This window comes from Malurus melanocephalus, unplaced genomic scaffold (assembly GCF_030028575.1).
Source record: "Malurus melanocephalus ecotype Western Australia unplaced genomic scaffold, MMel_1.1 scaffold_278, whole genome shotgun sequence".
Classification (NCBI taxonomy): domain Eukaryota; kingdom Metazoa; phylum Chordata; class Aves; order Passeriformes; family Maluridae; genus Malurus; species Malurus melanocephalus.
Genome location: NW_026623510.1, coordinates 494,364 through 508,975, shown reverse-complemented (window position 1 = coordinate 508,975; position 14,612 = coordinate 494,364). Strand labels below are relative to the sequence as shown.

General features: G+C 48.5%; 1 protein-coding gene across 2 annotated transcripts in view; it reads right to left on the bottom strand.

Annotated features, from left to right (window-relative positions):
- CSNK2A2 (casein kinase 2 alpha 2) overlaps positions 1-14,611 on the bottom strand; it is a 27,054-nt gene extending 12,443 nt beyond the window's left edge. For both annotated transcript variants that reach the window (XM_057376328.1, XM_057376327.1), the window contains exons 1-4: positions 14,508-14,611; positions 14,183-14,294; positions 3,300-3,401; positions 2,505-2,555 (exon numbers count right to left, since the gene is read on the bottom strand). In XM_057376328.1, coding sequence (XP_057232311.1) covers positions 2,505-2,555; positions 3,300-3,401; positions 14,183-14,294; positions 14,508-14,611 — 369 coding nt within the window. The remainder of the gene's footprint in view (positions 1-2,504; positions 2,556-3,299; positions 3,402-14,182; positions 14,295-14,507) is intronic.
- Between the last annotated feature and the right edge of the window lies 1 nt (position 14,612).

Here is a 14,612-nt window from a genome sequence, read left to right as displayed (position 1 = left end):
GCCAGCAGGCTGGGAGTCACAGCCCTCAGCCCCACCAGCTGCCCTGGGAACCCCTCACACTCCCTGAAGGTGATTTGCAGTGAGATGCTGGTTCTCATCAGTACTGCTGAATCCAGATGTCAACCCAGACATAGGCAGWTCAGCCATGGTCAAAGAGAAGAGGTCCCTGTCACCTGATTAGCTCATGTGGCACTTGACTTCAGCAGAACTTGGCTGCCCAGGGAGATCAGGACTGTGGAGCAGAGGGGACAATGACTGGCTGCTCTCCAGCTCTTCATGTGCAGAGGAACAGAGCAAGCTGAGACCTCCAACACAAGTGGTCTCACATACTCTGTACTCTCTGCTTGGCACTTCAGAGCAAGRGAAGAAACATCTTGGGAGTTTCTAYAGWGAAGAAGACACCCACAGGCCCCCTCAGTAGAAGCARCTCTATAATCTGCAATTAGTTGCAGCCCCAAGAACCTACTCAAACAGGCAGACAACTCATGGGAGTGGAGCATCAAACAACCCACACAGCCCATACACAGCTAGGGAAATTCAGGTTACAAATAAGCTCTGAACACAAGAAGCCACACTGCATGCCCTGGGGACACACTTGCATTCCCAAGACAAGTTATTCCTGTCTTGTACCAATCAGCATCAAAAGCATCAATACTTTCTGTACTTGGATACTTGTACAGCTGTGGATTTGGACCTCCCTGAGAAGCCAGGCTTTCTCCCAGGAGCCTAGAAAAGTCTGCTGCAAGCTCATGTAGTTGATTCAAAKGCAACAGCCAGAGGTGGGCACTGCCACTTCTGCTCCTCACTGCCTGCACCAGTGCCTGCCCTGGCTCTCCATGTGGCCAAGATGGCCAGTGTACCATGGACTCCAAGCCCAGCATTTTTCAGTTAAGAGTTCCTACTGGCCACCAGCCTCAAGGTGCTGCTGAAGWCTCCACTTCATGGACACATTTCAGTTTCTGGGGGATATCCTTGATGCTAATTTTTTTCCTCTAAGGACATGACAGAGCAGTGTAATCATATTTTGACTCGGACACACACAAAGCAATCCTCAGCAAAGCATACCACTGCCTGAGCAATGTAGCTTTTCTCAAGCCGTGTATTAAAAATAAAAATTAATTCAATATTTAAATGTCTCTAAATAGAAAGTTAAAAACTTCTAGAACCAGCCYTAGAAGGAGGCTGTGGGTCACCAGGAGAGGAACAGGGGCACATTCCCAAAGCACTAGACACTGGAAGAGGCCAGCTGATGTCAACAAAGCTCAGGCAAACCAAACCTGCTTTAATTAGCCCTGAAAGGTCACCACAGAGCACTCCTCTCATGGATGTTTACTTGATGGAGGCAACACTCGTCTCCCCGCCCAGAGCTGACAGGGCAGACGCTGCTGCAAGTTGCTGTTACTGTGGCTCCTGCAGTGTTATCTCCACACGAGATTAAACAGCACTCAGACCTCCACTGCAGCATGGCTGCAGCTCTGGCTACACACACACATCCCACCCAGGAGCTCACCAGATCCACCCCAGAGGGACAGAAACTACATGTGCTGCTCCTCAGCATGCAGGGCTGCAGGAGCTGGYCTGTGAGCCAGCTGCCTCCTTTCCACCAACACCACCCCAGGATTCTTCTCTGGGTGTTTGGTACATCTGCTTCCTATAAAATCTGTACCTACATAATGATCCAGTACAGAGAGGAAGACAAAATCATCATCCCATAACATGGAATGAAAGAGATCCCTGAACAGTGCAGGAGGGATGGCTGCTGGCTTTCTGATGACAACTGCTCAATGAATTCTCCACCACTGACTTAGTGACTTAGGGTAAAGACACACATAAAGACACACACGGGGTAAGCAAAGATACCATTAAAATAGGTGTGGCTGCTAATTATAGATCCTTTTTGTCTAGAAGCATTTTGCAGTTGCAGCTGYACTCAGAAAGAAGGACCCTCATTCTGGGAACAGGTAATACCTCTTGGAGTTCCCCAGAAATCAGAAGAGCCAGGGAATACACTGCAGCCTCAGACAAGAAAAAAAAAAGCTCTTCAGATGTATTCAAGTATGTTCAATCCCCCACTACCAGATCCACTGGTAATGCAAGATGAGCTYTCCAGTCTCTGCCACCCCACACTCCCCAGGTCTGAAGGATTCCAGAACAAATYGGTGTCACCAGCTCCATCAACTGCWCTGCTGTAAACAGAGCACTACAGCACAGGGATTARCTTGGGCTGAATATATAGCACAGCAGTGATTACTAAATTGAGAGGGGAGTAAGAATATCTAACCTGTTGAACTTACTCCTCAGAGCTAGGAGATTCAGCATACAGACTTTTTATTCCTTTTTTATCTAGGCCCATTAACAAGTTTCTGATTTACACAGGGAAAGAAAAGTGAAGCTAACAATTGTAGAAACTCTAAATTCTCCCCACAGCTCTTGAGGATTATATGACAATCACAGCATTTAACAGAAATAGGAAGCCTCCCYCCTCCACACTCAGGCAAACTCACCTTAAAATCTGTGTTATTGATGTACTCAAACACCAGAGCAGGGGTCTTTGACTGCAAGAGAGAGAAAGTCATGGTTTAAAACACGCACTTACATTTCTTTGGCTCCAAGAGACCTGACAAAGCCTTTGCTTCCTGCCCAGCCCTTACTAAGCAAGGTGGGAGCAGGACATGGAAAGTGCAGTCCTGCTTATAGCCCACACACACTGAGTACCAACTCAGCATTTTGGCCAGTGTTGCTCCCCGCCATGCTGTGGAACAGAGAGAGCACTGGGCGAGGCAAAAAGTGTCAGCAGGAGCTAAGCCCTCCCAGCCTTCCTCACAGGAGGAAGGTCAGCCAGSACTGCCAACCCCACAGCAGCATTTCCTCTCCATGGCTGCCAGCAGGCTGGGAGTCACAGCCCTCAGCCAGCTGCTCATCTGAGGAGACTTCCCGGGAATGGGGGAATTGTGGCAACACAGACCAGTGATGTGACTGCTGGTCACTGGGYAGGACAGCAACCAGAAGGATTAAAGTGCTTAATATCCAGTTGTCCTGGCTGGTACTTAGACTCCAGATGCCAGACAGAAACTAGAGCCTTCTAGTAGAGCTGCAGGCTCTATGTTTTTACAGAAAATTTGCAGGACTTCAAAAGTTTTTCTCCTATCAGCCATGGCAACTCATGGAAGACACAGAAAGGGTGCTAAAGAGTCTGGGGAACATGGAAAGGAAGAGGAGCCCATCTAAACCAACCAGCAGTTTGCAGCTGGCAGGAAGGCAACCCCAGCACAAYCCCCCTCCCCGACACAGGCACCTACCACCGGATCCTTGACAGTGTCAATCAGATTAATGATGTTGGTGCCACCACGCAGATTCTCCAGAATCTTAACCTCGCGTTTTATCTTCTTTTTCTTCACTGGCTTAAATAGACAAAAGAAATTAGAAGTGAGAGTCCTTTCAGAAATTAACACTGATTTTGACTGGAACACATCACCTCCCCTCCTCTCTCACTTCCACCCTCACAYGGGAATGTTTTTAGCACCAAAGAGGAGACAGACATCTTGCATGAACTAGGATTTCCCTCTCATCCACGAAACTTTTCCATTCATCAGGGGAAAAATCAAACCCCTGCAGACAAACATAACTGTGACTCCAGTAACCATGGTTAAAAGTGCCTTGGYCCGCTATGTGGTAACCTCAGCACACTGATTCATGTTGTGCACTCAGAGCCACAGCACAAGCATGGTGGACTATCTCTGCTTTTGTTTACCAGCACTAACCACTTTTTCACTCCTTAATCCCAACCTGTTTCCCAATGAGTACTTTAATCCCATGAAACGATAACCTGAGAATCCCCAACACCAAGATCTCTTGTAAGTTCAGACACTGCTGTGCCTGGTTCACAACCACCCCAAGTCCACAGAGCCAACTGCATCGCATGYCACTGCATCCATAACCATGATTATTTTTAAAGCCTACAGACATTTTAAACAGTTTTGACTCCTCCTCTCATCTGCTCAGTCTCAGGAGCCTTCTTTGCAAAGTAAGCTTTTCTCTGGACATCACCCTGCGGAGAGTGACAAAGAACAGCTGCTCCCAAGGCAGAGGCTCAGAGCTTAAGTTGGCTTTTACACTCTGCTGATCCAGTGGTTCACTTCAATGCAAATGATTGTTTCTGTAACTCATCCACTCCCAGGATAACCCTAGCTCTGTGCCTACTGGAAAAGCAAGGCAGTTTAGTGCAGATAAAAGSTGAGACATTCTTAATGAGCCTTGGCTAGTGACCAGTGTGGACAGCACCAGCTGCAAGTCACGAGTTTAGCAGTCCTTCATGCCTAAGCTGGAACATCCCCTCCTGCCCCACCTTTCAGCACCACTAAAAAGAGCTGCAGAGAGATCTTGCAGGGATTGRTAAAGCCCTTGCCCCATCTCTGAGGCTGCTGATGAAAACACTCCTCTCTAGACTCTTAGCTTTCTAAAACATTCATCATCTGGCAGTGAGTCTGGTGTGTGTGGAGGGGTGTGATGAGGAATGGCAAAGGTAYGAGGCACCTTCCCAAAGTAATACACATTAGCATGTGCCCGTGTGAAGGACAAGRAGCCATAGGAGCTCAATGGGTCGTGCTCATCACCTCGCCTCTGCCACAGCCTCCCACTTCTGTGATGGCCACAGAGTGCCGATGGGGCAACTCATACTCCCCTTATAGGCAAATCCAAGGCAMTCCCTGTTTTCAGACCCCTGGCAGAAATGTATGAGCAGACAGGAGAAGGAACAGAAGGTTTTATATAGAGGGAAAATATGGCATTTATGTAAGTGATAAAATATGCTGTCTTTCAAGGCTCTTCAGGTGGCTGAAACCTTCAGATTCGAATCCTGCTCTTCTCCTCTTGCAAGTTAAAAGGCATGAGCTAGACTTTAAAGCCAAAAGATGAGAATCTCAGCCTGAAGCAAAGTGCCAAAAATAACACCAATGCCAGCACAGGGAGCGTCAGCACCTCATAAAGCCACTGTGGAAAATGGCAGCAAGGCCACCGCAGCTGTCAGAGCKGGAGGGATGAGGGGCAGGGCTTGCTGGGGAGTGGGCGACCAACAGCCCCAGGGCAAYACCCAGAAAACGCTGGAGCTCCTGAGAGCTTGGACAGAAAGGGAGAATCAGCCAGAGCAGGGGCATGTAAACCAGAAGTGAGGGCTACATTTTTGCACCTGAGAGGAGGATGCTTCATTAGGGACTAATTTAATTTATGTCAGCATGGAGACGGACACCGCCCTTGTGTCACCCACAAGCACAGATCTCACCAGAAGGCCAAGATGGAATTAGAGGATGTAATTTGGTTACTCTGCTCGTCCAGTGAGGCAGATGCACACACAAGCTGTTTTCCAAGGAACTTCAAAGACGAATTGAGGCACTTACATCCTGAAGGTGCTCCTTGAATGGCCTGGCTATGACAGACATGCATTACAGACTCTCTACTGCAACACTGGCAACWGATTGGGAGTTGAAACAATGCCTGAACACAGCCAAGTGGACCCAAAGCCCACTTTGAAACACCTTTTCCTTTATACTGTAGTTATTTCAAGGGCCTTTTGCATCAGCTAGATAGGGGAAGACATCCCCCTGAGATTTCCTTTTCTTCTCTCATAGCAACCACTGCTCCCACTGGAACAGAATTTGTTGTCTTACAGTCACTTCCACACGTTTCTTTCACCGTTTTCAGGATGGGAAAATGATGCTCTATGTTATCTCCATCAGAAATCTAACCTCACCCACCACACACTTACTAAAACACAAAAGCAGACAAAATCAGTGACTTTTTGAAAAAAGGAGAGAAGAAAGTTGGTCTTTTTTTAATAAAATGCCTGCAGATAATCACCACCAGCAGCATCTCTGACATCCCCAAGGGAAGACAGTCTGGCAAACACAGTCTCAGCTAGAGGGAGACTTAAAAGCTGCTTGCTGTTTGCACTTCTTCCTGCTAAGCTGCYGGACTGCAGAGCTCTGGCCAGGCTGTCCACACCATCTCCACATCAGTTGTGAGCTGGGATGAGTGCCCCACAAGGGCTGGGGATGGGAAGCCCTGCTCAGTGTAGGGCTGTAAGCAGCACATCCTCAGACACTCTCCCCGCACACAGCCAGCACTCCGTGGGGTTTTCCACCACTAGGTAAACAAGGATGAGGCAAGAAGAAATGCAATGGGCTGAAGTAATTTTAGAGGAAAAGCTATTGCCTAGGAGTGTCCTCAGAGAGAGTGATGTAGGGGTACAGTTTCTTCGTCTCAGATTTGTAGGAAAAAGCAGCGATGACCGCTGGCCTGCAATCCATCCTGCACAGCTTTCACCTACCCTCAGCCTCACACCACCTCCTACCCACATGTCCCACACCACTGCTGCAGCCACAGCTGCAAACACCGTGTGCTGGCCAAGAGCACATCGCTGGGGCTCAGTTTTTGCCCAGTACATGATTCCAAGYACAAGCTCTTGCATCTGGCAAATCAAACACCTTGGTGCAAACCACTCCAGCACACGGCCTGCACTGCACTGGGGGTAACTATTCAAACCAGAGAAACTCTGCTAAMTTCCCTCATGTCCCAGAGCCCAGTACTGCTGAAACCACAGGCCAGCAGCAGCATATCAGCCACACACCAGGATTAAGTCTGGGTTGCTACAACTGTCTCTCAGAGTCACCCGATCTGTCTCTCCAAGGATGTTGACTCCAAACACACATGGATTAAATGTGAACTGAAGCTATTATGGCCTCCAACCATCTGCCTCTCCCAGCAGGGACAGCCTCTAAAACACCAGCCCTTCAAGCCAGAGTATTTTTAACAATACTCACTTTAGTCTATTTTATTAAACCAGGCTATGAACAGCAGCATTTCAGGTTGTGCTTCTTACACAGGCCAGTCCTCCTGCCTTGGGAGGGTGAYTTCCAGCAGAGGAAAGGAGCAGGCAACCTCGACAAAATTTAACTGCTCCTGAGTTTGATCTGCCTGTGTTTGCAAGGCAATGTTTTACACAGGTGCAGCCTCCAACTCCATCTGTTCCCACGCCAGAGGCATTTCAAAGCTTTCCTCCATGCTGGAGTTCTCCCCTGACCAGTATGGGTCAAAGCCTTTCCCTCTGACATGGGTTCCAACACGGTCCCTCTGCTCTGTGCAAACACCTACTTCCATGAAATCTGTACAAACTTGACAGCTTGGAGACTTCTGTCGCATTTGGTTGAAATTGGCCAACCAGTGCAAAAACTACTGGGGGGAGGAGGGGGAAAAAGGCTGACAGACAGCAGGATTGCATAAGACTCGTTTCCATAGGAAACCAGGCTAAAAGACATGTCTCAGTTTAACCGTGTCTACACTGGGAGGGGTTTAATTACTTCAACTGCAGCAGTACCCATAGAACAACATTACTGTCTAGCTCAAGCCAGTTTTCCAGTTTCCCAGAAAATTGCTTCCTTCCTCAGGCAAACTGGAAGTGAGGTGGCTGTAGATTGTGGAGACAAAAGGTGCAGCTTACAGCTGTCCACTATGCTGAGTGCCCAGAGTAGAGGGACAAGGTGACCTCCAGCCACAGGAGGATGGGCTCTGCTRGATCCAGTAGCTCTCACTTTACTGTCCTCAGCCACCTACCCTTTGCTTCAAGTTTCCCACCCTATCAGCCAAATGGATAAAGGGGCATCACTCCACTTGAAAGTCAGTCAGAAGAGGCAGTGACAGTGGCCAGAGCTATCCCAATTCTCTTTGCCCAAAGACTGGGGAGCATCATGCAATGCTATCCCTCTGCAGTGGTGAAAATGGCACAGGATAAGCTTTGCAATCAGGTAGATCCAGAAGAAAACACCTCTGTGACCAAGAAAACAGATCTTGGGTCATTTTCCACAAGATCATGTAAACTAGTGAGCAGGGAAGAGTCCGGTTTCCAGCAAACACCAGCTGGGAGAATTAACATTGTTTGCTAAAATAAACCTTGAAATAAAAGACTGCAACCATCACTTCCTGTCTTGAACAAATAAATGGCTGCCTGGTTAAATATCTTTTTTGCTTAGTTTCTAAAGCAAAGGGAGTACACTCTTCTGGCAGATGCTCCACTTCCAGACTTTCCCAACAACCTGGGGGCCCATTGCTTGAATTCAAGCAAGGAGAGAAATTAGATTTGTTATCCAAAGTTCTTTAYGCATTTTCACACTGTGAAAGAAAGGCAGTGACCAGGAAGGCATGTGAAATACGAGTTAAGTCCAAAGCATAAAAATCATTTTACATTAGCCCAGAGCAGGCAGCCAAGCAGTGCACACACTGCCAGCTGAGGAGCACACGTGCTGCTCTGAAGGAATCCCAGAAGGTGCTGGGTTTTGCCCAGCAGGTGCTCTGAAGTGAAACTGGGGTCAGCACAGCAGGGAAGAATGTTTAGCAGTCAAAAAATACAAATTCATGAGAAACTAAAGTAATGTATTCCACCACCCCATTAAAAAAAATCAATTCTTTGCTCACTAAGCATGAATAGCTTGGAAATACCACAATGCTTCCCATGAACAAGCAGGRAAATCCAAACACACAACATCCACGACCAGCAAAAGGCTCAAGCAGCATCCCTATCACAGGCTTTAAACATTTAAAAGCTGGCAGTAGAAGGTCATTTGTCACTAGCAAGTATTATCAAAAGGATCACAATAATCGGCCTATAAAGCCCAACGCCAATTGCTCAATAGGAAAATTGGCTTCAGAGCAGCTCTGATTGTTTTGCCAGACATCAGCTGAGAAACCAAATAATGGTATTCCAAGAGCTACARAATCAAGGAGCCCACTTGTGTTGACATTCTATTGGTTGCTTGCRTTTTACCACTTCCATTGTGGGAATTCAAACTTTCGTGAGCTGCTCTTGAATTTTAGAAAAGAGGGGAGAAAAGCATACCTTGAAACTACTAAAGTACTATTGCTTTTTTAATTAAATATACTTAAGTTCCGTAGAACATCCCAGCACGTTTCTGAAGGTAGTTTCATTCTTTCCTTCAGAATCCTTTTCCTTCCAACATGCCACACCCCAAAACAGTCCTCCTGGGGCTTCAGAACTGCCCATGACACATCAAGAATTCTACCGTCAATTAAAAAGGAGAGGCATGAGGACCAAGCCCTGATCCCCATCACCACCATTCCATGGGATGGAAATCTTTCCTTCAGGCCCTGAGAACACAGTGCTGTATCTCACCCTTCTCCATGCAGGAGCTGCAGCTTTGCAGCCCATCAGTTCCTTGGTGCTGTACCACCATCACCAGAGTCACCAGCTGCATCTCCAGGCCTCTGTGAGACACCCAGCACTGTCCCAGTTGGTTTCAGCTCAYTCAAGGCTGGACTCCAGCAGCCAAYTCTRCCAAGCTTATTGTGGGCAACTGGTGTTTAAAAGAGAAGAGCTGTGTACCCATCTCTCCTGCAAAAGGGCTCCTTTCAAGACTGCCAGAGGAGGAAGTGGGCCAGGGGGAGCTGATTCAGTGCATGCAAACACAGGAGGAGCTAGAGACACAGAGAGCTACCAGGAGCAGGCATTGAACGGCTTTGGTGGAAGGTCACCGATGCAGTCAAAAGCTCCAGCCTGAGGGACCAACATCATCCAATCCTATTTCCCCTTCTGCACACCAGCATGGCAGTCATTTCAGCCCCCATGTAGAACATGCTGATGTATGTGAGCTCTAAGCTTTTAAAGGTAGAAGAAAACTTAACCAGAGCTGCCACTCCAGCTTGGTTTTCTAGTTACTAGAGTGATTTGAGTTCAACACCGGAAGGACCTTCTAGCAGTGCCTGGTATGAGCAGCAGCTCTGGAGGGTTCACACAGCCCAAATGGGGGAACAGGGGAAAAACAAAGCCAAACAAACAAGAATGCACTTGTGAAACCATGTACATGGTTGAAATTTCCAGTGCATGGACTCAGCACAGAGGGACAAAAGCCACCAAAGGAGAAAAGGGCTATTTCATCACTGCTGCAGGACCTCCATTTCACTAGTCCCTTTTCTTGTATTCCCCTACCTCCACCCACATTGTGYCTGTGCAGAGTAACCACATAAGGAGACAAAACAGCCTCTTTTTGATGGGTTTACTGCTTGGCAGGCAAGGAGAGCATCCATGGACASACAGGTACATCAGGAAAGCAGAAGGACTCCTGATTCCAGTACAGACAGCCAACATGGATGCTGTAATCACCCTGCGTGGACACTGGGATGAAGGCAGCACAGGGAGGGGAAGGACACAGCCCTACAGCCAACACTCAGCAATGGCACTAACTGCAGGTAACTAAGAGCACCATTCTCACAAGGTATCACCTGTAGCAGTTATGAGCAACATGGAAAGTTTGCCTTGGGCTTTCAGAGTGGCAACTTGAAACACTATTACCCAAAAATAGAGGATTCACTTTAAAGGCATGCTGGGAGACATTATGGAGCTGCATTAGCAGAAAAACAAAATGAGAAGTTCATCAAAGAGACAGCATAGACTGACCTCAGCARTCCACCAAAAACCTCTGTGTGGTAAGATGTGGAAGAGCAGAGCTGTACTTTAGATACCTGCACTGAAAGTAGACAACACAGGACTCACTGGAAACAAAGATGTCTTAAACTTCCTTTGTACATGCTGAGGACTGTCAGACCTCATCCTGGGAGTCAAATCTTAGCATCAAATTTAAGCAAGACACAAAACCACGTACAGAAAATGTTCATACACTCCCCCTTCCTGGCRCGGGCTGCCCTGAGGCAGGCAGGAAGCAGGGCCACAGCTGTACCCAGGCCAGCCAGATCAAAAAGCCCACAAGAACCTCCAACACCAGCAAAGGACCRCAGGAGCACAGGTGCTAACTCCAAGCCTTACTAACCTCAGGAGTAGCAAGGTCAGTACAGTGCAGAGTCCTCACACTTCAGACCCTTCTCACTCTTTGTTCCCTGAATAGATTGAAAAGGTGGGGAGATGTTTTCTGCCTCTTTGCTCAAGATCAAAGCTTCTGGAGGATGTTTGGCAGGGGGCATCTATGTAGCAAACCAGGCTCCTGCCCCACTGCTTTGCATACACCATCCTACACAATGCATCCTGATGTCCTGCTGCAGTGGAGTGAGAAGCAACCAGCTTGCTTYATTTGGCTTTTTAAAAAAGAGCTGCAGAATTTTCCTGGGAAAAGTGACATTAAGAGCACCATATTTGAAAGGCACTTGATCCAGGAAATGGTAATGTCATAGTCATTTGCATGATCTTAATTCTCTTCCTTTGCTGATACACATTATGACCACAATTAGCAACATCCCATTTTCCTGCAGGATTATGCCTAGTCCTGAACTTGTAGCAGAACTGAAAGGAAATGCTGGGCACTGGCCAGGGAAACAGAACACCTTGCTTTATGYAAGCCCAAAAGGTCTGGGGCACTGTGGTACCAACCAGAGCCATCAGCTCCCTGGCCTTGTCCAATGCTGAAGTCTTCACGGGGCACTTACAAACAAACCAGGCAAGTGGCTGCCCAAAGGGGAAGAGCAATTATCCCCRTCATGTTGCACTAAACCAGCACCCATGCTCCAGTCTCAGCTTTGTTGAAGCTAAGGGACTTGCCTGAAGTCACACAGGAAATCTCTGTGGCTCAGTTCTGCATCAAACGAAGGGTGATAAAATTTCCTGACCTCTGTAGAGGAGGGTACAAGATGTTCAGGTAGTGCAACACCAAAGCAGGGGAAGTACTTGCTATGTGTTAGCTTAAGCTCAGTAAGGACAAACTGCCTCAAAGAGCAAAGTCTAGGAAGACACATCAGTGATTTCCCATGAAGCTAAGATATTAAAACAGTGACTCTTGGTAAAACTCACTCTAACACCTAACATAAATYGTCCTCTCAAAAAATGCTAAAGAGAAAGGAGCAACTGTGTTAAACAGCTGCATCCATTGCCCAGGCACAATATTTCCCTTTGTCCCATCCCTGCACTACACAAAAATCCTGAAGACTTTTGTTTCCATTTCCCACCTCACAGGCTCAGAATTCCTCCCAGTTAGGAGGAACACACAGCCCCTTTGCTAAGGTTCCACTGTAGATACATGCAATTATATCTGCAATTAAGTTTTGAGTCTTGTTACAGGAAACCAGAGGCACTTTCCACAGATCAGAGTGATGTTATTGCCACACTTCACAGGTTTTCATAATGTGCCCAACGTGGTGCTCTGAAACTCCTTTTTCACTGACCCACTTTCCACTGAGGAGAAAGTTCATCTTTATTTATCTGGACCTTCTGCTTTTCCTTGCTCAGTCACAGGAATGCTGTCTGCATGTTAATGCAAGTGGGGAGAGCCAGGAGAACCAGTGGCAAYACCATCCGCTTCAAATCTGGGACAATCCAGTCCCCTGCTTGCAGGGCATTAAGGCAACACATTCAGGCCCCAAGGASAAGGAGCACCCAGCTGCCCTCAGATGACTCTTGCCAGCTGACTCACCGTGTCCAGTGCTGATGGCTCCCTAGACGTGACAGAGTTCAGCTGCCACAGGAAGAGGACCATTGCTCCAGGGCAGTCTCTCTGGACTGGGAAAAGGCAAGGAGCAAGATTTCTGATGACTTTCCCTGCAGTCTCTCTCAGCCTTGTGGTGCCTTTCAATGTGGGACAAGACCTAGGATCCTTACAAACCACAGCAGTCCTAAAGAGTTCATCAAGGATTTCAAAACAGCATGTACAAGTGCACAGTTTCCCCAGGCCAGTCACAAACTATCTTGCCGTAAGATCCAGCTCTGCGCTTGCCACTTGTGACTACTGTCTCACAGCAAAAATTCCTGCCTGCCATCTGCTTAAAAAAAGACAAAATCCTAAAGCACAAAAAGCATCCAGAAGAGGGGGAKGTCCAAACAGCATGCCAGAGGAACTTGACTTGGCAAGGACACGTGAGTCTCACCACTCTGTCCTGACATCAGGCTCAGCCACAGAGGCTCTTCCAAACAGCTCACCTGGCCACCTCCATGCCCACAGCCAAGGCTGGGGTTTGTGTGCCTCCCCCAGAGGCAGATGGAAGATCATACCTTTCCCAGGAGCGCTGGCTGGACAAACCATGACAAGCTCTCTGGGAAGCTAAGGCAGAGCCCAAGGAAGCAGGCACAGTGAGTGAGTGGGGATGACAGCAGAGACAGCCAGAYGCACTCTCTGAGTAGATCCAGTGAATGCCTTAAGGCTACAGCCCTGCAGAGAGGCATGCCCTGGAAAGCTGCTCTTCTCAGTGGCTGCAAGGACACGTTAAGCTCAGACCTCCCTGAACACTGCAGATGAATGTGTGCCCAAATTCTTAGGACATCCGTGGTCAGACACTGGCTTCCAYGTGCTCTTGGAGAACAAGTGACAAATGTTGATGGTCCAACAAGTGACAGCCACAAGTGTCAGCCAAGCCAGAACCAAACATACCACAAATGTAACCTTTCATTTCTGTCTTTACTTCCCTGCCTAACTCCAGATCACCAACACAGAGAGCTACTAGCTCTCTGTGAGCTGTTGCTTCAGGGTCAAACATGGTAAGACATGCCCTGCAGTGACTAACCCAGGTATAGCCATCCCAAACTACAACCTCCCACTGCAGCACAAAGATCCCCACAGCCTGACCCCACCAGGGTCAACACACCAACACACTGGTCACCAACACTGCCAAACTTTGGAAGGCCTCCTTGAGTCCCCTCAAGTTTCTGTAGTGTTTATAGYCTGACTGTGATTAAGTCCTTTTCTACACCAGATCCTCTAAAGGACTGAATGTAAAATAGTGGTGCTTTTATAACTGCTGAGCATCCTGCAGCCTGGCTCTGAAAAGGCCACATACCGGCTGTCTAGAGGTTAACAGAAGGATTTCCCCCTCCAGGCTTCGCATTCCTGTTGACACGGCAGTCCCTGGGCTGTTTTAGACAGGCATTGCCAGATACAATTTGCCAAACACAGGCAGCACAYGCAACGCTGTTCAAATGTCAGGACTCACAGTTCTCCCTCTCCAGAGGAACTCTCAGCTCTGAGCTATGCTGGACGAGGAGGGGTGGAAACACCAAAACATCGCTACAGCATGCAAGACACCAAATCCACTTCCAAACACACCATCCCAATGTCYTTAACGATMAAMCAGGAGTTTWGGGGTGAAGAAGGAGATCCACTAGYTATTTGGGCCCACCAAACCTGTTCCTCTCCCTTTCGCTCCMAGCCACCACAAGCCTCTACATCATCAACGGGACACTCACCTTGAGGATCTTCACGACGACCCTCTCGTTGTTGGTGATGTTGATGGCCTCRAAGACCTCGCTGTACTTCCCTCGGCCGAGCTTTCGAACCAGCTGGTAGTCGTCCTGATTGCTGCGGGCACCAAGAGGAGAGAGGCGGTGGTGGGGGAAGAGTGGGTAACTAACAGGGCGGCAGGCCAGGGTTGGGGGGGGGATCCTCTCCCAGCCTCTCCCCATCCGCAGCCCCCCGAGGACACCCCAGCACGGGAGCGGGGGATCAGGAAACCCTCCCCACGGGTGAGGCCCTCCCGCGGTAGAGAGGGCGGGTCCCCGCACGGCGCTTTACCCCCAGCTCGGGACGTGCGACTCGTAGTCCCAGTACTCGCGGCTCCTCAGGCTGTTCACCTCCGCGTACACCCGCGCCCGGCTGCCGGCGGCCGGGCCGGGCATG